Below are 23,138 nucleotides of genomic sequence, written 5' to 3' on the forward strand. Positions count from 1 at the left end.
ATCTTCCTGCTGAGGATCATGACCAAAGCTCTTAACCAACATGAAGGTGCAGTCAGTGTGGGGGGGACACAATGTCACTAATCTCTGTTTTGCTGATGAAATTGCCGGATTGGCAGAAGAAGAACTGGAATTCAGTGATCTCGCCAAAGCATCCAACACAGTATGGGATGAAAATTAGTAAAGGCAAAAAAAAAATCACCAACAACCACCATAGTATCACCATAAACATGTTCTTCAACCACCAAGACCTTGAACCTTTCACCAAATTAAAATATATTCGAGCTCTCATATCAGAAAAGAGGTCATAACTAGAAATCACGGTCAGCATAGCTCAAATCATAGCCGCACTAGCCAGACTTAAACCCATCTGGAGGACAAGAGCATAGCAGTGAGCTAAAACTTGTGGTATGGTTATGTCACAATATCATCCGGACTGACCAAAATAATTCTCTAGAACACAGTCCAAAAGGGGAAGGCAGAGAGGAAGTCTAAAAAAACTTGACAGAGAATATTAAGGAATGAACTTGTGCCTACTTTGCCACGACCCAAAAACAGGCCATGACCCATCGACAGTGGCAAAGCTGTCGAGAGTTCCGTAATAAGGGTCAGTGAACAGTGAACTGTGATAATTGTACTGTATATATAAAATGAGAAAACGAGAGAGTATTCCTTAACAAAGAGAGAAGGTGACCGATGGAGATATAGATGTAGGGATATAATGATGGGATATGGATAAATGTAAGCCAAAATTTGTGTTGTAGCAAAACCATTTAATTAAATATATTAATTCATTCATTGCTGTTGAAGTGTATGCCCATTATAGGCAGTGAACAAATCAATTACAGTGACGTTTATAGTTGTCAACGGCAGTGAATGCCTTAATCATACCACATTTGTAAGAATGATAGGGTTTGCTTATTATTTCTTACAACATAAATGAAGTTAAACTCTTCTTGTATTACATTGAAATAGAAACGACTTTGTCATAGAAACAATAAAGAGCATGCCTTACTATATTTCCTATTTGCCCTATTAATATATGTATTAATACATGTATTTATTCATCATGATATACTTAAAGAATTGTCTTTCATGTTGGTCTTTAACATTATCTTTCAGGCCAACTTTTCTGTTTTCTCCGTTCTCTAACGTTGGTCTCTTACTGATTAAAAGTACTGTGATCATGAGTTAAAATCCACTGTATCTTTGTGTATCTTCTGTACCACTGGTGATCTAGTGATTAAAATTCCTCCCCGGGTTAGAATTCCGGTGCATTCAGTGTTGTGTTAGTCAGTGAAATTTATCAACTGAACAACCATTGTATAAATACAATAACATAGTACAGCAAAACCTCGTGATTAACTTTTTTTTAGATTTAAGACTAAAAAACATTCGTTATACACAAATGAATATGGTAGTTCCTAGTTCCCTCACACCTTGCTGCCCTCCTTAGCCTCTCGAAAAAAAGCATCATTTAGCACAAACTAAAATGCCATTGAGTAATAGCCGCAAAGTGGGCCGTCAATCAAAAGCTAATGCAATTAGCCACCGTGCTCAGACTCAATGAGGAACTAGCTTGTTTGTGGACGCACGCGTGAGTGTCAACACACCTCCCGTTAATTCTCCCCACGTGGCACTTTATGTGCATGTACATTGCAGACCGGTCCAGTAGAGGACACGTCAGGGACATCCTTAAAGGAAGCCGTCTTGACTAAAGTCAGCACACATTTCTAATTATTCGTCGTGCAGCAAAATGGGAGTCCTTTCGTGTCTTATCTGGTTTCTTATGAGATATTCTTGCTTCTCTGTGGCATTGATGTCAGCCCTTATATGCAGGAAATGTACCGTCCACTCTCCTCCTTTTTACACTCAAGTGTTCCTGCATTCTTGCCTTGTATACAATATATATTTTATGCTTTGCGCAAGTTTTTATTCATGCCGTGCGCGATTTCTTGGTTACTTTGGACACAAGTTTGTGTTTATGCTAGGCTAAATGTATTATATACTAGGTGCAATTATTTATTTAAACCCGATTATTTGTATTGTTTTTGCCAGTGCTTTCTTTTTTTTCCCCTTTCACACCAGGTGCATTTTTTTTTAGTTTTCTTTACATTGGGAGCAGTTGTTTACACCAGGTAGAATTTTTATGTTTACACCATGCGCAATTTTTGGTTTGCACCAGGAGATATTTCTTGTTTTCGCCAGGCACAACTTTTACACCAGGTTGAATTTGTTTTTTACACCTGGCACAATGCATTTTTAACACTTGGTGATATTTTTTTGTATGCACCAGGTGAAATTCCTTGCTTAGACCAGGCACAATTTTTCTTTTACACCAGGTCTACAATTTTGTTAAAATTTGGTGAGATTTGTACTTATATCAAGCCGATTTCACCAATGACATTTTATGAAATGTTTTGTTTTTACAAGGCAAATTTTTTTGTGTAAACACCGGGTGCAATTTGTTGTTTACAACAGGTGTAATTACCTCCACTCTGCCTGACACAATAAACGTCATACTGGGCAGCAGAGAATCTCCACACCTACCTGGGCTGGAGGAGCAGCACCAAATGCTCGTCCTGCAGCGGTATCAGGTGAAATCCACCCTGAGGAGGATCAACATCAGAAAGCTACAGGACCTGACAAGGTGTCAGGCCCAACTATTAAAACATACCAGCTAGCAGGACTGTTCCTGGAAATCTTCAACCTGTCCATGTAGCTGTCCAAGGTTCCGGTGAGTCTAAAACCTTTTATTATGATCCCAGTACAGAAAAAAATCCCCATCTGTCTAAACGATTAGAGGCCTGTTGCTCTGACCCTGGTGATAATGAAATGCTTCGAGTGGATTCTTCTCAAGTACATCAGAGACTTCATCCCCACAGACCTTGAGAGCCCCCAGTTCGTCTACAGGAAGATTCGGTCCACGCAGGATTCTGTCTCCATCACTGCACACACCCTGACCCATCTGCAGCAGCCATACAAATATGCTGGGCTGCTTTGTATAGACTTCCACTCAGCTTTTAAAACAAGCTGTCATTGAAGCTACACACAGAGCGTCTGCCTGCATCATTGTCCCACTGGATTCTGGACTTTCTAACCAACAGGCTTCAGTTGGTGAGAATTGGGAAGACAACGCATCCCCCCTGGTCCTCAGCACGGGCACACCACAGGGGTGTGTGCTCAGCCCAGCCCTCTTCACCATACTTACTCACAAGAATGCTTCCATCCATCCGACCACTACAGTCGTGAAGTTCACGGAAGACACTACCTCAGTGGTGGGTCTCATCTCAAGCAACAATGAGATCCAATACAGAGAGGACATACATCAGCTCTAGTGGCTTTGTTTGGAAAACAATGTAGTCCTGAACACTAAGAAGACCAAGGAGGTCATTCTGGAATTCAGAAGGTCCAGAAAGACTAATCACGCCCTTTCCTCCTGGACAGAAAAATTGTGAAGTTGGTGGACAATATCGAGTTCCTGGGCCTCCACATGTGTCCTGATCGACACACATTTGCCACATGGGGAAGGAAGCTGAGCAAAGAATCTTCTTCCTCAGAACTTGAACATGCTGGTCTCCCCTCGGCTCCCCCTCAACTTTTACCGAGCAACGATCAAGGAAATCTTCAATTTAATCGTGGGCCGCCCCTTCCCTGATTTGGAATCCATATATGGGGGCAGAGTCAAGAGGAGAGCAAAAGCCATCAGCACGGATGGCAGCCACCCGGGCCACAGACTGTTTGTACTGCTTCCATTTGGAAGGCGGTACAGGAACATAAGCGCTACCATTTAATTATTTGAGACAGTTTTTTTCCCAGAGCTGTCTCGTTTATGCCGTGAGTGATATATTGTTTACACCAGGCAGCATTTTTCTTTCACACCTGGCTCAATATATGTTTATGCCAGGCTAAATTTGTTAATAACACCAGCCAGATTTTTTTCTTAAACCAGGTGCAAATTGTTCTTAACACCAGGTGCAATTTGCTATTTGCAACAGGTGCAATTTATTGTTTGTACCAGCTGTTTTTTTTTTGTTGACATTAGGCACACTTTTTTGTTTAATCCAGGTCAAATTCCTCAATTTTAGAAGGCAGATTTTTTTTTGGTCAATACAAGCTGCATTTCCTGTTTACACTGGTGCATGTTTGTGTTTTTCTAGTAGACCAGGTGCGATTTATTTTTACACGGATGCGTTTACACGAGGCAGAAGTTTTTTTTACACCAAGAAAAGTTTTTTTTGTTTACACCAGGTGCAATTCCTTATTTTTGCCAGGTGTAATTTCTTGTTTACAAAAGGTGCAATTTCTTGTTCACACTGAATTATTTTTTGGGGGTTTTAAGCGGCTGCAATTTCTGATCTGACATGCAAGCCGCGTGGCATCAAATCTCCATGCTTTAGCGGTGACTTCACCATTTATGAAGATGGAGGGAGCGAGCAAGCAAGGGAGGAGGGGGGAGCAGATACTCTGCGATGATGTAATGGTCCCGGCAGACCGGCGACCGCATAAAAGTGGATGTCTGAGGTGATGGCGCAGCATTCTCGCTCACGTGTGCTGAGGTGGAGGGGGCGCAGGTTTTTTGAGTAGGGGAGGGGTCTGTTTGGACATCTCCCATCCTCCTGTGTCTTTTCTTGGTCTACCTGGGTGATGTCATCTCCTTCAATCCCCTTACCTCCTCCTTATCCCACCCCCGCCTCGGCCCTCTACCTCATCCGCCAGGGACCGGCAGTGGCAGGTGACAGAATAAGTGCAGAGGCGAGCGTCACCTGGCTTTTGATGATGTCGTCGTCCCGATGGATCTGCAGGACGTATCCCGAGTTGCAAGAGATTGTGCATCGGTCACCGTTGTAGAAGTGGCGACCGGCGGCGTTGCTGCACTTGAGCTCTGCATTGCGGATCAATGGCTCCTGGCAGTCGATGGCTTCACACGAATAATGCACACAGCTGCAAGGTAGAGGATAGGTTATCGTTTTTATGCAAAATAAAGAACACCGGATTATAAGGCCAAACGCTGAAAAAATAGTCTTTTGTGATGTTTTTTCACATGCAAGGTGTACTGGGCTATGAGAAGGCTTGGGGAGTAACAGAACACATGCGTTACATAATTAGGATACCAACATTTCTTTTATCGTATTCCGTTAAAGTTACAGAAAAAAAATCAAAAAACAGGTATATTTAGTAAAAATAAGGATGAATTTTTAGCATTACAATTTTATTTAAAAGTATATTTACGTATAGACCCTTTCTGTGTTTGTAAACAAGTGTGTAATAGCCAAGATGCGCTCGGATTGTTGAGGCAGAACGACAGAAATCATGTCAGTTTATACGATCAGATTGAAAGAAAAAGATCAATAATTGTAAATAGTATTAACTCAAATTAGCACAAAGTAAGTGCAAGCAGAGAGATAGCGACTTTATCTTGTGATAAAGTCAACAACAACAAAATTTCGGTGATAGACATATATTGTGCAAGCCACTTTGGTGTGCTATTGTTGTGTTACTTTTTTCACCCATTGCAGAGGAGGCTTCCAAGTGTCTTGATTACTGATTCAGGGCACCTGCGGCTCCTTACCACTTTTTAAACTCCCCGCGTCAGACCGTCCTGCGAACATGCGCTTTCGCTAGGCAAGCACCTCCGACAATCTCCTGCTGTTTTCTCCCGCCTGTTACCTGTTGTCGACCTGTTTCTGGACCCGTTTCTGCCCTGCTCTTCCGTCCCGGCTAATGACCTGTTTTGCCCTGTTTCCTGCCTAATACTTGTTGCCGACCTTTTTTTTGGACTCGATTACCGCCCTTGCTCCCGTGTCCCGGCTACCGACCAGCTTTTCTGCCACCCACGACTATCCCCGCTCGACACGGAAGAGCCACTTTCGTGTTACTGCCATCTGCTAGCCGCGTTCGACGATCATCCGATCTTGGAAGCAAGCACTGCTCTCGTTTTTAATAAAAATGAGTTAAACGAACGCTTATGGGTCCTGTGTCTGGCTTGTGACACCAAGACACTTGGATCAGATTTTGTTTAATAAACTATCCTACGTGGTTGAACTTTGAGCAGGTTTTTGTAGGATTACAAGACACTACTTTTGTAATTCTATCTATACTATGTGTATCTGGTCTTTTAGAAGCATATTTAGTATTGGAGGAATCCAAAAGCAAAAAAGAGTAATCATGTTACATCACTGCAATATTATGTTATTCGTATTATGTTACTGATTGTATTCTTAAACAGGTAACTACTGTATCAGATAATATTACTAGGTGCATGGAATTAAAACTACAGTAAGGGCTGGTGTTGCACAAGAAAATGAATAAGTACAGTATTTGTAAATTACAATTTCAAAACATTGGATGAAATGGGATTCAAACTCAGATTTCTTTACACGGCGTACACAATTTGAAATGATTAATAAAGGCATAAAATAAGGGGAAAACATATAAGTTGACAGTTATGTAGTTTAAGAGTCACTAACTGATTATTCAACAACGTTTGTCACTCACAGTGCTTAGTTTGAGACAAGTAATATACTGAATTTCAATCACTTTCTGTTTCTCTTACATTTGTATCTGGTACAGTGACTAAAAATAATAAAAGAGTGAGATAAGACCTAATGCCTTTTTGTATACCACCCATGTCCCCAGTACCCCAGGGGTTAGAATCTGGTGCTCTCACCATTGCTATCTGGGTTCAATCCCTATTGCCACCAATGTTACTCAATTTTAATAAGCAATACATTTTTGACTGATCAATAATTGCACAAATATGGTAATTTATCTCTATGCATTTCCAATTTTATCCGTATATGAGGTGCACTGTCTTATAAGGTGCACAGCAGTTTTTAGGTGCGCGTTAAAGTCCGGTAAATATGTTTTGTTTTTTAAAAGGGAAAAGGGCAAAATGAAAATCTGCAAGTGACAGTAAATGGGGGCTGGGGAAGCTTTGCAAAATGTCAGCGTGCACATCCATCCAACAATGGCTGCTTTACATATCGGATCAATAAACCACATGGGGACAGGAGATATTGTGTATGGCGGGGGAGGGGGCAAGACACAATGTGGAGTGACATGTGTGAATGAGGACTGACAGAATGCATGGACTGTGTATGCGTTTAATGCTCGTACTGCATGCTCAAGATGGCAACCTTTTTTTTTCTTTTTTATTAATCTACCATACAGAGACTGCGGTGTGTGTCGGGCTGCAGAAATTCAATCTCGAGTTTTATCTCTTGGTCCTTTTCTGTTTTACAGCCTCCCTGGTAGCCCTAATCTTTCTTGTTTAAGTGCCTGCCCCCGCCCCCCAACTGAATTATGGGCTGCCTTCGTATGTATGTATCTGTTTGTATGCCTGACGGTTCCATCCCACCACTGATAGGATTTATTGTTCATAATGGAATTGGGCCAAATAAAAAGGTTAAATATGCAGGACGGGGCAACGTAATGAGGTGATCCCAGTCTCCCCAGGGAATGCCAACCTTTTTAAAGCTGAGAGTTACTTTTTTGTTATTGATTAGCAAGAATGGCTACAAGTATGACATCCGTTTCTAAAATGCTGTGTTATTACTATCTTGTTACTATTATTGTTATTCCCAGCTTGTAATTATTAGAAAATAATGCAGGCTCAGTCAACCACTGAACATTATGCAAATTAAAAAGCAAATTTCAGAGAAAATCACAATGACTCTTTCAGAAACAGTTCACAAGCAGCTCAGGTGGTCTTATTCGGCTACCTGGTGCCCGCGGTAGCAGTGGTCAGAACCTATGGCCTGCAAGCAATGTGACTATTTTCATGAGTACATCTGGCTCAGAGATAAAATAGAACTTGGGCGATTAGTTATTGTATTGCGACATGCAAAACAGATTTCAGTATGAACATATTCGGAATAACGCCAAATATCCAATAGGTTCCAACCACTATATATTGGGCAGAGTCCTAACTACAGTCTACAGTCAAATTGTCACACCAACATGCCCCGTTTTTACTGTATATCACTAAAGAATCCTATACATGGAAGCTGGATAAAAAATATATGTTTACTGTTAAGACACATTATAATGAAACACGAGCAAAGCACCCAGATCAATTTGATTGGGTGAGTGGTACAAATCGGCACAGTTATACACACAGCGCACGCATTAGTTCTTCCCCTTGCCCAGTGCCGTTTGCAACAAAAATGAATACATTGGTATCCTTGTTTGCAGTATTTTGTGACATTTTTGAAAAAGAAATTTGCTCACACCTGGTTTTGAAACTATTATTTAGGACACACCTGACGGTCAAAATGAGCTTCAGCACTCAAAACTAAAGGGAGGGGGACAAATTTGTATATATATATATATATATATATATATATATATATATATATATATATATATATATATATATATATATATATATATATATATATATATATATATATATATATTTTTTTTTTATTTTATTTTATTTTATTTTTTTCAAAAAAACATGAATTAAATAAATATAATGTTATAAAATACTGTAAAATAATGCACGCTTGAAAGGACGGTGTGTAATATTTAGTACCTCTTATTGGTACAAAAACAGTTATTTTAATAGAAGCCAAAATACATTAACCATTATAATAATGTTCTTTTTTTAAAAAAAAAACATTGGTAGGGAAATGTATATTTCTTTAACATAATGGAATCCTTACCAAGAGTCCCGGCGATGTTTGTCTGGCAATTTGCTGCTACACTGTGCTCTGTGGCATTGCTTTACCATACAGTGCCTAGTCTAGTGGTTAAATATTAAAGGGTCTTTATGAGGAACGTCTTTATTTTAACAAATACACCATACGGGCAATATCCCCCATGTTTACCACGATATTAAAATGTTAATCACATTTTATAAAATGCCTAATAGAGTAGTTGAAGGGCTATCAATTTGAGATACACGAGAGGTTCCTTATAATGTGCTTTGCCACCTGTAACCTTTTGGTCATTAATTTGAATTTAACTACCAGACGTTAAGCCTCCCTGGAGCAAAGCAATACTTTTAGACTGGCATGCGAAGACCAAACAGGGGCACAAAGTGACATTTAACAGCCTTTGCGGTGGTTAATAACTCAAAGTGGAGGCGGGTGAGGAATGGGGATGGATAGATGGGGAATAAGGATGTGGTGTTTTGGAATTATACAGGAAACAATTGTGTCCGAGGCAGAATTGGAGGTACACAAAAGGGGGAAAAGGATGGTTAAAAGTGTCACCTAAATATTTACTGTACTTTCCGCACTATAAGGCACACTTAAAAGCCCTATTATGGCAAAAAGAAAATTAAAGTACACCTTATACCCTGTTGCACCTTGTATGCCACAAAGTACAGGTTAATAAAATTGGACATTTATACAGTTTATCTTTGTATGTGTTAAAAAACAAGATTTTGCAGCATACTACTATATTTGTGCAATGATTGATTAAACATTGTATGCAAAGGGAAACGAACCCGGCTCTCGGCGGTGAGAGTTCCAAAATTGAACCATTAGACGACCTGTGATACAGACAACATATGAAAAGGCTTTATCTCATTGTCACACTATTTTTTACGGTGCCAGAATGGAGAAAACAAAAAAGTCGTCTGAAAAAAATTTGAATAAACGCAATGTTTATTCATCATTTTAGACACACCAAAGACTTGTTCTTCTCATTTTCATTTTTCATTAGATGCACCGCTTATCCTCAGTAGGGTCGCGGGGGTGCTGGAGCCCATCCCAGCAATCATCGGGCAGTGGGCAGGGGACACCCTGAACTGGTTGCCAGCCAATCGCAGGGCACACTTGTTCTTCTCATCGTACATTTATTTTTATGTTTCAGGATGACTTTTTGGACTTTTTCTATTCTCTTACATTTGTTTCTGGTACAGAGTAAAAATTATGTGACAATTAAATTAAATTGAATGCCCTTTGATAAGAAATTTCTATTGTTGGTGGTCAGGTTCCATTCCTGTTGCGAGCAAGCGTCATTTTTCGACTGATCAATCGTTGAGTTAATGTATACCTCAAATGTGTAAAACTAGGAATGGTTATACAGTGACTCTTACTGTAGTTTTAGTTTAATGCGACTTATAGTCCAAGTGCAATTTATATATGAAAAAATAATATGACAAAGCGCTATTTTTTGGAGGAGTTTTTGGAGGAGCCACTATTGTGGCTTATAGTGGAGACAATATGGTATCCCACAAAAAATATTTTCCTGTTTGTTTGCTTTTTCTTTGGAAAGTACATGACCGGTCACCAGGTTTTTCTTAAATTCATAAGGAACCATTTATAAATGTTGGTCGGTTTTGCTGTTTAATAGAGTTTTAATGGACTCAAGGATGTTTGGCTTTTTTATTTTTATGTAAACATAAACATTTCTTAGGTGAACTCAATGGATTTACTACCTTGTTCATTCTTCTGGTTTTCAAAATAGTACGCAATACTGTACCAAAAATAGCAGGCAGTGTATTAATTTTAATGTGTTTCATTATTGAATACACTGTTTTAAGGGAAGCTAGCCAGGCTCTTAAATTCAAACTCAACAAGGCCAAGAATTGGTTTAAAAAAATTGTCTGGGTTGTTTATCGAGACCACCAACGAAATTTTTCAGTAAAACTTGTCCTGTCTGAGTTTTCTTTGGTATGATTTAGATTATAGACTTTTGGAGCGATGAGCGACCTACCATAAAAAAGTGCTATTTACTGTGATGATTAGCATTCAGCTACATTCAAGTTTTATTGACTCATATTAAATAAATGAAGAAAAATGTTGCTTCTTCAAAGATAATTTGCCTCATTTTAAGTGATCGTTTATTTATTTTTATATATATATATATATATATATATATATATATATATATATATATATATATATATATAATTATTATTATTTTTTTAATTATCTTTTTCAATTTATTTTATTTAATATTGTGACCCTATTAAGGATAAGCAGCGATGGTTGCATGGACAATGATAGATGGATGGCATTGAAAATATTATTCTGTATGATACAATATTGCTCTTTTTAAAGAAGATCTTTTAGATCATTTACATGTTTGTATAATATTTATTTAAAGATAATTATATTCATCATTTATGGACTTTATTTATTTGTCTAGTCTTGTATTTTCATATTTTTGTTTTGAATACAATACAACAACAACAACAAAAAAGAAAAACTAAAATTAAAATGCATGACCATGTTTTATGGTATTTATTGTATTATTATTCTTTTTTGAGGGGTGGAGCATGGTAAACATGGTCCACACTCAAGTTTTGTTGGATGATTGAAATCATTCTTTTATTTATTTATTTTTGCATTTTTGATGCAGGAGCGAGCTCCAAATTCGGATGCATGCACCTTTTTGAATGTACATTTTCTCAAAAGCCATTCTAATCATGCTTTGTTTTTGTGGCAAATCAAGTTATCTGCTTTGGTAGACTTTTTGGAGTGAACAAATCACTTTTGGTCCAAGCAGATTTGTTTGTCACGGACGTATAAATAAACTTACAAGTGAAAACAGTCCATGTTTGGCACATTCGTAGAATCCTGCTTCGGAATAATTCGTCGTAAATGAAGCTTTTCTGATTCCTGCGGTATGGCTCACCGTCATTTGGCGTAAACATGATATTAGGTTTACTCATTTTAGTCAGACTATTGTATTTTTTTCATCAAAAGTTGACCAATATTTGGTTGTTACCAGTGTTGTTCCTGGTAACACAGTTACTTTACTCTGTAACGTATACTGTAATGTCATATAAATACAGTTTTGTAACTCAACTGTCATTACAACATGTTGCATTACTCCGGTATTTGTTAAAAGCAGTCAAAAATGCTGAATTCCTCCTTATGGAGATATTTACCTACTGTATATACTCGCATCTCAGCCGTAATTACTCAAAAAAAAAAAAAACACTGAAAGAAGGGGGTTAGTTTATATGTGCATATTCCGTTGTGTGTCACCAGTAGCAAATGGTAGGCAATGGTGGGGGAGGGGGCGTGGCTTTTACAGGTACAACAAAATCAATGGGGCAAACATCAGCACATAATTCACGGTATATACAGTACTTTCAGAATTTTGGTCATTCTATTTTTAAAATTATTTTTTTGCAATGCACCATGCCTGAAGAATGGTTGTGAGGGTTTGTTATGAATTGTGGACTCACCTTTGACCAGTTGGGTTGTAGATCTCATTGCTCTGGCAACCGCTGATGGTGATGGGGTCAAAGGACTGGAAAGAACGTAGGCCGACGCCCGAAATGGCCACCAGGCGGGAAGCGAACATGACCAGGATCGCTTTGGTGTGGTAGAAGGCCACCGATAAATCGTGACTGACTGGAATCACCAACGGGTTCGTACGGCAGCTCAGTCGCCACTCGCCTGCAAAGAACAACCAAAATAGGATTTGGATTTCATTGACCACGCGCAGATATTTATACTCTATACAGTTCTCAGTGTATGGCAGGGTTTGCCAAACTTTTAGAACCTGAGTGCTCCTTTAAGTTACCATATAGGGCAAAGAGCACCCAGTTTTATACGCATTTCTAAAATAATTACTCCTAATGTTTTTACTATGTTATTACCAGGTTAATTGTTGGGAAATGGGTGAATAGACTTAACAAACCACTGAAAAAACAATTTAATAGAATATTACAATCACCCAGCACCAACTTTCCCCCTAACCTTCCACGGGTCTGAGTGTCACTTGGAATAACGTTGAGCAACATCAATCCTGTGTGTGGTAGCCAAATCATTATCAAACATGTCCAAAACCTGAATCAAGTTACATTTTGCAAAGTTTCCAGATATGCTAAATTATTTTTCACATTTTAATGAAATGAATAATGAATTATTGGAAAATATATACGGCCAAAAATGTCAATGGTTGTTACAACAACTTTTACAGGAAAGGTCCATGTTAAGTATCTTTTGTTACATAATATTAACATGTTTGGGGATTTATACAGTCTCACAATACATACATGTATTTAATCATATTTTGCAATGGAGGTACAATGTTGGCAACAAGATTGAATTGATATATTTAGAATTTTTTTTAAATGCTAATAAACTGTACTTTTCTCTCTCTCTACTTTTTCCTCTTTTTCGCTGCTAGTTTTGTACCTCCCCCTTTTTTCTTTATTCATTCCAAATTTTAGTTATTTTTTTCCTAGCTTAATACTTTTTTCTTCTTCTTTTGTTCTCTATTTACTTTTTTCAATCTTGACAAAAACAGAAAATAGAAAATGATTGCTCTTGCCAAGACTATGGATTCCTTCTTTGGTGTCAACTAGCTGAACAGTGACGTTACACTGAGTCTGGTCAATGTATCCCGTCCCGTCTGCAGCCAGGTGTATGATCACTGCTGCAGCCACCATCGGATGCGAGAAATGAGCCTATAGAAAGCAAAAAAAAAGAGTGAAAATGGCTGCGCTGTAAAAGGTTTCCCTTCCAGCCGTATTCAGTTTGCTTATATTGCGCCGTAAATGCACATGGCTGTGTTATGTAGTCATATATTTTTTAATGCATTTTCTTTCTCTTCTCAGCCAAATACTAAAATTTAACGTTTCAATGGGACCGAACCGTTGTAAAACTACAACCCATGTCCAAGCATTAAAATTTGTGTTCTGTATATTTATATAAAGCAGCCACTGAAGGGACTAAACAATATATTGCACTGTATAGTGTCCTGCATTCTACAACTCAAGGTCAAAACATATTCCAATCTCCATGGAGTCAAAATGATGCGCGTATGTGAATTGAAAATAATGAATTAATTTGGTAATACCTTGAGCCAGTAGTTTGGGTAGCCCCAGGGATTCTTGCGTGCGTCGTGACATGGGAACCAGGCATACTGGGAAACCCCATCCGAGAGATCAAACACCTTGGATTGACAGGTCTAGGAAAGGAGTACATAAAATACTTACAAATATTTGTACGACTAGTCATACTAGTCTGTATTAGACAAAGAAATGTCCTAGTAATTACATCCAATACCAATGTCCTGTATTTTAGCGGTGCCCAATAATGGTGTTAGAATTAGAATAGGCTTTATTGTCATTGATAACAACATAGTAAACGTTTTCTAAACCAAGAATATATATGGCACACCAGATTAAACACTAAATAAAGACTTAAAAGAGAGAAATATGAAGGGCAGTGGTTCGCGCGTGTGCGGCACAGTTCTAAGGTCTTGGGAACCTCCTGTGTGGGTTCAAATCCAGCTACCGGACTTACTGTGCGGAGTTTGTACGTTCTCCCCGTGCTTGCGTGGGTTTCCTCCGGGCACTCCGGTTTCCTCCCACATTCCAAAGACATGCATTTCAGGTGTATTGGCCGGTCCAAATTGTCCCTAGGTGTGAATGAGCGAGCGAGTTGTCTGTCCCTGTGTGCCCTGCGATTGGCTGGCAACCAGTTCAGGGTGTCCCCTGCCCACTGCCCGATGATTGCTGGGATGGGCTCCAGCACCCCCGCGACCCTACTGAGGATAAGCGGTGCAGCTAATGAGAATGAGAGAGAAATGTGATTAAAAAAAAAAACGTCAGGATAAATAGGTATTGACAATGTACTGCTTGGAGACCGGGGTAAGTAGTAAGGGCATTAGAACAATACTGCTATGAAAAATAGTGCAATGACATTTAGCAGCAACATTATTCCAAAATAAGTTGATAAATAAGACAAAGACCAATTTCTTTGTACGTAAGATTACAGTCCTGTGCAGTTGTTTAGGGTGGTAATGGCCCTGGGAAGGAAACTGTCTCTGAGCCTGTCAGTCCTTGTCTTAAGGAACCAGAAGCACCTACCAGAGGGTATCAGGTCAAAGAAGTACCATTCTATGGGTCACTTTGTATTAGGGTGCCCTGCACAAGGGCCATTTTTCCATACTGCCTTGAGGCCCGATTTTTTCCCCATTGCTGTCCCCCTATCGACCAGCACTGAAATTACTCCACCAAACATGCCCAAAATATATGTAACCGTTTTGATTCAAGCAAGAATAGGAAGACAATGTTGAAGGTGGGTGGTTAATTTTTTTCCGCGGCGTTATACAGAGCAAACTTGAAAACACAACAGCAAAAAAAAACGTTTAAATTTTTTTTTCTGTTCTGGTTGCCCGCCATTGACCTCATTCACACACGTGAACCACGTAATGACACCATGACGGACGGCAGTAATCAGTAGTAGACAGTGGGTATGGCCGGTAAAAAAACAACAACAACAAAAGCTATACTATTCAACACCATTGGCAATGACTAGCTCCCCTTGTCGGAAAGCACAAATAGCGCTATTTGGAGAATTTGAGGAACGGCTCATACGGTCTTCCTCCTGACATATTCACACATCAAACCCAATCATCCTGACTTCACTATATTGTAAATCGGTGCTGATCTAAAAGTGTATAAAAGTCTGGATGCTTACCAGTTCTTTGTAGCTGATACGCTACAAAAAACTGAGCATGTCGAAAAACCATTTATTTTGGAGACATGACGTTTTATCTTATGATCATTCATTTCACTTTTATCCGTTCATAATTTGACAGTTCATTTTGGTGTTGTGAGCTTCATGATAGAGCAAAAAACAATTTCAATTCATGTGATATTCGGAAGATTACTCTTTTAAATCGCTAGTTACTTGCAATAGAAAGCAGTTAATTTATGAAGTAAGAAATGGCACAATTAAGACACAAATATTGTTAGTTAGCATTAGCTGTCTTACTATATCAATGTTGTTGTTATCATATTGGCCAATTATATGGAGTGTCTTTGACGTGACTCCCACCTACTTAACATAAAATTGCTCGGAAATACATTAAATGTGAAAACTGTTTGCTTCAAATCCTGGAATACTTGAGGGCTTCAAGTATTACACTTCGGCATAACACAATTCCCTTCATTTGATCTGCAGATAGACACCGTCTTCTGTCTTCGTCGATTTCCAAATCGGGTTACAACCCTGCCCACCACACAGCAATATAATTACCATTGTAAAAAGTGGTGGTTATATTATTTTGTTGTTGCAAAGGGTCAAAATACAATGCACTTGCGTATGTAGGACATGTCATGGTTATGCTTTGCGCTGGGACTACACCCGTGGCTGTGCGTCGCTGATGGCAATTGTACCATGCTCAGGCCGACCTCCCTCAAGCGTGCCCAAGTAGGGATCTGTGCCATGCTTGGGTACAGATCGATTGTGCTCACACAACATATACAATCTTGATTTTAGCAGCAAACAATGGTTGAGAAAGACTCTGGTGGGGTTGCCGCTCGTGTGGCCCCTTCCCAAAGTTTTATATTTTCCTCATGCAGAGTATTTTGGGGATTTTCCTTGCCTGCATGTCGGTTTCAGATCAGGGGATAGTGTAAGTGCGGCCTGTGCATTCCTTTGAGACATGTTGTGATTAAGGGCTATACAAATTAATGTGACTTGACTTGACTTAGACTCCACTGAGGGACTGTTAAAATTATTTTACTGATAATCAGTGCCTGGAAGAAGCCTTTATTATTGTATTTACAATGATATCAAGACCCAACAAAGAAGAAACTACTGCGTTACATTCAGGTTTGCCCATTAAAATCACCATGTCACACCTGTCCACTACACGGTGCTAGAGTACTTCCACAGTTACCCTATTTGCTGACGCCCCATTTACTAAGAAGCGGGTCAAAGAGTCCACATTGTGTTGTATGGTTAATATTTGCTATAAAAGGATCAGAAAGCAAATACAAACTTGAGAAAGCAACTTGGATTGGAAAGAAAGACAAGTGATAGTTAGAAAAAGGTGAAAAATGGACAAAGAAACGAAAAGATTAGCCAACACAAAGGCTTAACGGAGGACAAACCATCAAGGGCGGCCCTTTTTGCCCACTGTCCTGAGCTAGTGAAATAGGACGCCAGTAACCGGAGATTTTTGCTAAGGAGGCAACTATAGGATACTGCCACCATGGAAAACGGGCCCGGCCATCTCGCTGTGTATACATCTGTACCCTGAATCTGTTTACATGGCCTCTGTGCTTGCTGCTGATGCAGAAAATATGAGTGTTCCTATGAGAATAGTTTCCCATGACACCCTGATGCAAACAGAGAGTTAAGATTGGAACTAGGACCAAATAACAGTGGTATCGTGACTCGCCAATAAGAAAACCAAATCCAGTGAATCCGCCACCCTTCAACCGTTATTTGTTCTTCGTTTTTGCTTCACAGTTTCAATGTGAGATCTTTCTCACTGTTCCGTTATACAGGTTTGTTTCCTACGATTCAGTTGCATGTATCTGAATTTGTTTCAGTAGAACTGTGGAACCTGTCTTTTAAAATCACATTGCCAGCGTCCAAAGTAACCAATTGAGTGCAGTGTCAGCAACTTACAGGCTTCATTTTATATAACAAACAGCCCCATATATTCAAATATAGAAAAAAGTAGAGGTTGATCATCACTGGGCTTTGGAAAAAATAAATTGTGTGTATAACCAACCCCAATGGGCTCTTGCCCAGCGTTAACCTAAGAAAGTTAATTTGATACAATCGAGTTCCAGCAAAATGTTGGATCATTCGAAAACGCTGCAGGGAAACATTCCTTGGACTCTTTTGAGCCACGATCAGGTATTATAATAAGACCAAAAATGTGTCTCAGGGGAGGGTAAAAAAAAAAAGAACGTTTGTTGATGAATGCTTTGAGGTATCGGCTCAAGAACCCAGCGGACATTTATAGAAGTCTCTTTATAACATGTTGAGTAATAAAACACATGGAAACAATTTTTGATATTCCAAGGCCACTTTAACCAGTTTACCACATGCAGAAGCCAAAGTCTGCACAACCGAACAAACATCTGCTTCATAATGTAGTTATTGTTGACAAATTTGAGGCCAGTTCTCTCTGCAATGACTCGTTCACTCAACAGAATAAAATGGTATCTATGAAAACCAGATGATTTCACTTCTATCACAGTAAAACTATCATTACTGACCAGTCAGCCCACCCCTGCAGGCAAAAGTAACTGTCAAAAGCATTAGAAACAGTATCTTTGGTAGAGCGCTGCATTCACACAAATTGACTGACAGGCAAGATTACACAGCAGTTTGCAAATGAGTGGTACAACAGCAAAATCATCAGACTCAAATGAAACAAAACTGGAACAAAACGTTCTTGAAAGACGATGACGACACCGATGTGCGCCCTCCTTCCGTCTGAGTATTAAGCAACACCGCCTGCTAGCAGACCTTTCAATTGATTGCTTGATTAAAGCAGCCATAATATCACAGCAGGAACAGACGACAAAATATGCTAAACAGAATTTGTATAGTCTCACGGTGCTCAGAGACAAGGGAAGAAGTGAACAAGTATGGCATTTTAAATAATATGTAAAGCAAGGTAATGCACTGGCAAATTAAACATACCGGAGCTTGTTACAATGTGAGATGGGACAAGTGGAACTCTCATCGGTAAACGAGAATTTTCACTTAACCATTCCAACGGCTTAGCCTCACAATTGCTGGACCCTATCCCAACTGACTTGGTGAGGGCAGGCAACATGAGGACAAGTAAAAAGGCTGTAAAAGAGTAAAGGTTCTACAAATAATATAAGGAACATAGATGCTTACTTCCCTTGTGCAAAGATATCTAAGCCACGTGTCCAACTCAATGTATATCCATGACTTAAATACTAAAAGTATTTGCTTCTGACTCAATATTTTTTAGTATTTTGCCAAAATGACTTCATTTGACAGAATTCTGGAACCAGCATTTATTCATCCTGTACACTCATGATTTCCTAACTACGTAAATATTGAAAGCAATCGACGCACGCATAGTTGGGGATCCAGTCTTGAACCCGAAAGTCCAACTCTTCACGGGTGTAGCCCGAGGACTACACCCTCGACTTGTCGCCAGTCAGTCGCGGTGCAACAGTGAATGGGGCATTGAGTGTGAATCCATTTCATGCCAACTTTGTGGAAGTCCTCTATGCGAACCACAGCACTACCGAGGCGACAATGAATGAGCGAGCGAACAAAACAGTCAGCCAACTGTCAGCAAACATTTTATTGCTCGTTTTTACTACGAGCACCTCACTTCTGCCGACCCGGGGCCACTTTCGACTGTCTTAATTGTGTCTCCGGTTTTCAAAGCATCTAATTATGACTCATTCCTCCATGGAAGTTGTTTTTTCCTCTTGAGAAGGCCAGCAACAGTTCTGAGATCAACAAATACAAATTGTCCACTAACTTGACTCCTGTGATCTCAACAGGAACAACATGTAGAAAACCAACCTTTGAAAATATTGCAATAATCCACAGCGAGAAATCCAAGGACGTCACAATGTGCCACTATCATATCCTACACATAATTTTTGGTGTCCAATTGGAACTTAACCTAGTAGGAAAAACACATGGTTGTAATCAGTAGCAGCTGGCTGGTCAGGCAACAGCCAAACAGACCAAATCTGTAGGCACCGTTCAAACGTTTATTAAATACCAATTTAGCTAACGGTAGCGTTAATGTGAAGCCCGGGGGCAATGAAGAAAAGAAGAAGTCGAGCGGAAAAAGAGTGGGAGGGAGACCGCGGGAATACCAAAATGTTGGAGTCCCGTGATACGTACAGATAGACTAAGAAGTAACAATTAAAAGAAAACAGGAAGTTTGGCAGTCACATTTGTGGAAATGATAATTACCGGTACTCCTATAAAAACTTTTTAGAAGGACTATCATTCAGGTAGAAAACAAACAAACCAAGTTTTCACTCTCATTATGAAAAATTTAAACTCAATAAAATCTTCAATAAAAAAGCATGAGGTCATTTCTTCATCTTAGTTTTCTTTACTGTACTTGGCAAATGAAATGAGCAACACATAGTCCAGAGAAAGTGATTGTTTTCCTGTTGGCAAGCCCTATTCAGATTATTCTTTGCCACTCCTAAGAAAGTCAATAATTAGGGTACTCGCTGTGATATATTAACTCGACTGTTTGCTGTTTGTGCCAACAACTTAACAAATCACTTGTAGAATCAACATGAACTAAGGCTGAAGTATGTGCCAGGTACAATACGTTCGCCAATAAGAAGAGGGGATTTTTCACGAGTATGGAAAAGCGACTGCTGGCCAAGACGAGTTTTATGGAGTTCTGTCATTCTCTTGATGTGATATAGCTACAGTTGTAAGTGGAATATGAACTTATAATGAACGTATATAAATTTGGATTACTGCAAGCAGGGGTAAGGATCCACTCTGACCTGTTTGAAACCCAAATATTGACACTGTAGTATTTAGGCCTTTAAGGCCATGTAAGAAAAACCCTATCAAGGCAGTTCAGTCCCTCTGATAATAGGTCTATCCTTGTAAACGCATTTTGGTTGAACCTTTATTGACCAAGGTTGATTGATTTGCTCAATTTCTTCTTCTTATGATGCTCCTTCGAAAATTTACCACAAAATGATTGATTTTTTTTTCATGGTATTCCACGTTGTTATAATACATATAATCTAAAAAAATGTTGCTGTTATAATTAAATATAAGCTGGAGATCCAAATTTAAGAACAATTTATGACAATTTTAATAATTTAAGTAAGCGAAGATTAAGTAATAATCTTCACTGTTCAAAGGAGCTACGAGAGGTTCTCTATTGCTGTAGTAGCACTGTATAGACACGGCAAAATGTCCTTAAAATGTTGAGCAAGGAAACAGGTGTTATTTCCAATTTTTTACAATTTTTACTTTAATCTCCACTGTATATTAGGTAAATATTTGCTTAAAGCAAGCTACGAATAATTTGTGACAAAAAGAACTGTGATAAAAAATGCACAAATACATGATCTTTTATATAAGCGTGCATTTTTCACATACTCTGAAGTCCAGAAATTTGTATTTATGTTACTATTGGTCATTTTGAGTCCTGCAGTTTGTATTCTTCCAGGTGTTTTTTAGCACTCAATTTTGGTACCGCAACACAATAGAGCGGCACCTGGAGGTAAAAAAAAAAAAGATGCTGTCCCTTTAACGCAGGAGTGGACAAAGTACTTGTTTCCTCCTTAAAAAATGTGTTGAAATGGTAAATATGTAACGGTGATATACATGAAATGGTAAAACGACTCTCTCTCTCTCTCTCTCTCTCTCTCTCTCTCTCTCTATATATATATATATATATATATATATATATATATATATATATATATATGTATACTTGTGTTTTGGGTTTTCGTTTCTTATGTGCGAATGACCCTGCCAAAAGGGGAAATACCCCCCAAAAATGTGTTTCAATGCAGGTGATGCTCTGATGGCGCACAGCCATTCTATTTTAATGATTTTCCATATAGACATGTGCCGCCAAAATGGGGTCTGTTATTGTAATACTATGAGTGTGAACTGTGGTAAAAATGTTGTTCTATATATTTTGGACCAACCATATATAGTAGTTTAAAGTCCAGAATCAAGAGTCTTCAGCTGGTACAAAATGCTGCAGCGAGGCTTTTAACTGGGACAAAAAAGTGCGATCACATCACGCCAATGTTGGCTAACCTGCATTGGCTCCCTGTTAGCCTAAGATGCGATTTCAAGGTTCTCTTAGTATAATACAAAATCATACATGGACTTGCTCCCTCATATGTTTCAGATCTGATTTCCCCCTATGTTCCGGTCAAAAGCCTTTGTTCTGAGTGCGCCAAGAAGTGTTCCGCAGGTTTGAGAGCGTTCTCCATCCGGGCACCGGTGCTGTGGAATGCTCTTCCCCCTGAAATCCGATCTGCAACCTCAGTGGAAATGTTTAAATCTAAGCTTAAAACACACTTCTACTCTATAGCATATGAATAACCTATACTTTTCATGGACAATATCTCCGTATTTTTTGTCATTGCAACATCCTTTGCTGTCTGGTAATCCTGAAAGGGGGATGCCACATGTGCGGTCCCTTCTCAAGGTTTCTTCATTTTCCTCATGTTGAGGTTTTTGAGTTTTTCCTTGCCCTCATGTTGGTTCCAGATCAGGGGATGGTGTAATAATAGTCTGAATAGTCTGTGTAATAACCTCTGAAGCCCTTTGAGACTCTTTGTGATTAAGGGCTATACAAATAAAAATGACTTGACTTGACTAGTTTACTGTGTTGCTTCAGTTTCCATATCCTATACTGTAATTGGAAAGTCAAAGAGAAGATTGCAGTGGCTCTTATTTTATCTCCAAGCCAGATGAACTCTTGAAGAGTGCCATACCTAGCTCGCGAGCCATACATACCCGACCCCTGCATTAACATCTGAGAGGCATTTGGGGAAGGTAAGAGAACAAGCAACAAAAAGTAAAAAAACAAGCATTTACCGGAATGTTGGTAAGCACCAAGCGTGTGAGGTAATGTCCACTCGCCCGGTCCCACCCATAGCCGCTGAGGTTCACCGTCTCTTCAGTGCGTAGGCTAATGGCAGTGACGTGGGCGGCCCGCTGAGAGCGAGCCCGTTAAGCGCTAACGAGGGAAGGCAATTACGCAGTTTACCTAAGCCCGCCTCATCAGGGGGAGACTGGGTGGTAGCGAGCTCTAACCGCAAGCTAACATATAGGAGCGGTTGAGCGTGCCACGGCGGAAAGTTGAAAACAGATGGCTCCACTGAGAGGATAAACGTCCCCCCAGTCAGCGGTCCCCTTTGCCGAGAAGAACAAGGCCAAAACCTTGCATATTAACAGCTTGAAAATGTTACGCGGGGTCAACAGTGCCGTGAAAAAAAAGGCACGTCGACCGCACTGAGGTTTTCGCATGGCAGGGCCACAATAATAATTGAAACGGGAAAAGCAAAAGGGGAAAAAGAAACGCCATCCCAGAGGTTTTCTTTTTTATTGTTACCACACGCTTATGTCACTGGCACGTTGCCTGACGAGGTCTGTGCGGTATGAAAGAATGTTGGTGAGGGAATCCATGCCAAAGGAGCTGGCTTTTCTCTCCTGCTTAAAGCGGCAGCCTGGCTACTGTTTTTTTTTCTTTAGCAGTCATGTGAGTACAGTGTTACCTCTTCATACGAGCTTCATTTGTTCCAGGATTGTGCTCATAGCTCGAATTGCTTGTGTAGCGGGCAAATTTGACCAATATGAAATAATTAGATAGATAGATAGATAGATACTTTATTCATTCCTGAAGGGAAATTCACATTTCCAGCAGCATCCCTGAGCTGAGAACAGTACAATAATAAAGCC

General features: G+C 39.4%; 1 protein-coding gene across 1 annotated transcript in view; it reads right to left on the bottom strand.

Moving 5' to 3' along the window:
• pappaa (pregnancy-associated plasma protein A, pappalysin 1a) overlaps nt 1-23,138 on the bottom strand; it is a 161,032-nt gene that overhangs the window by 54,495 nt on the left and 83,399 nt on the right. The window contains exons 11-14 of the mRNA XM_088356261.1: nt 13,774-13,884; nt 13,246-13,381; nt 12,152-12,365; nt 4,764-4,941 (exon numbers count right to left, since the gene is read on the bottom strand). Coding sequence (XP_088212387.1) covers nt 4,764-4,941; nt 12,152-12,365; nt 13,246-13,381; nt 13,774-13,884 — 639 coding nt within the window. The remainder of the gene's footprint in view (nt 1-4,763; nt 4,942-12,151; nt 12,366-13,245; nt 13,382-13,773; nt 13,885-23,138) is intronic.

Source organism: Urocampus carinirostris, chromosome 16 (genome assembly GCF_059441175.1).
Source record: "Urocampus carinirostris isolate Australia breed hairy pipefish chromosome 16, RoL_Ucar_1.0, whole genome shotgun sequence".
In the NCBI taxonomy this organism is placed as follows: Eukaryota; Metazoa; Chordata; class Actinopteri; order Syngnathiformes; family Syngnathidae; genus Urocampus; species Urocampus carinirostris.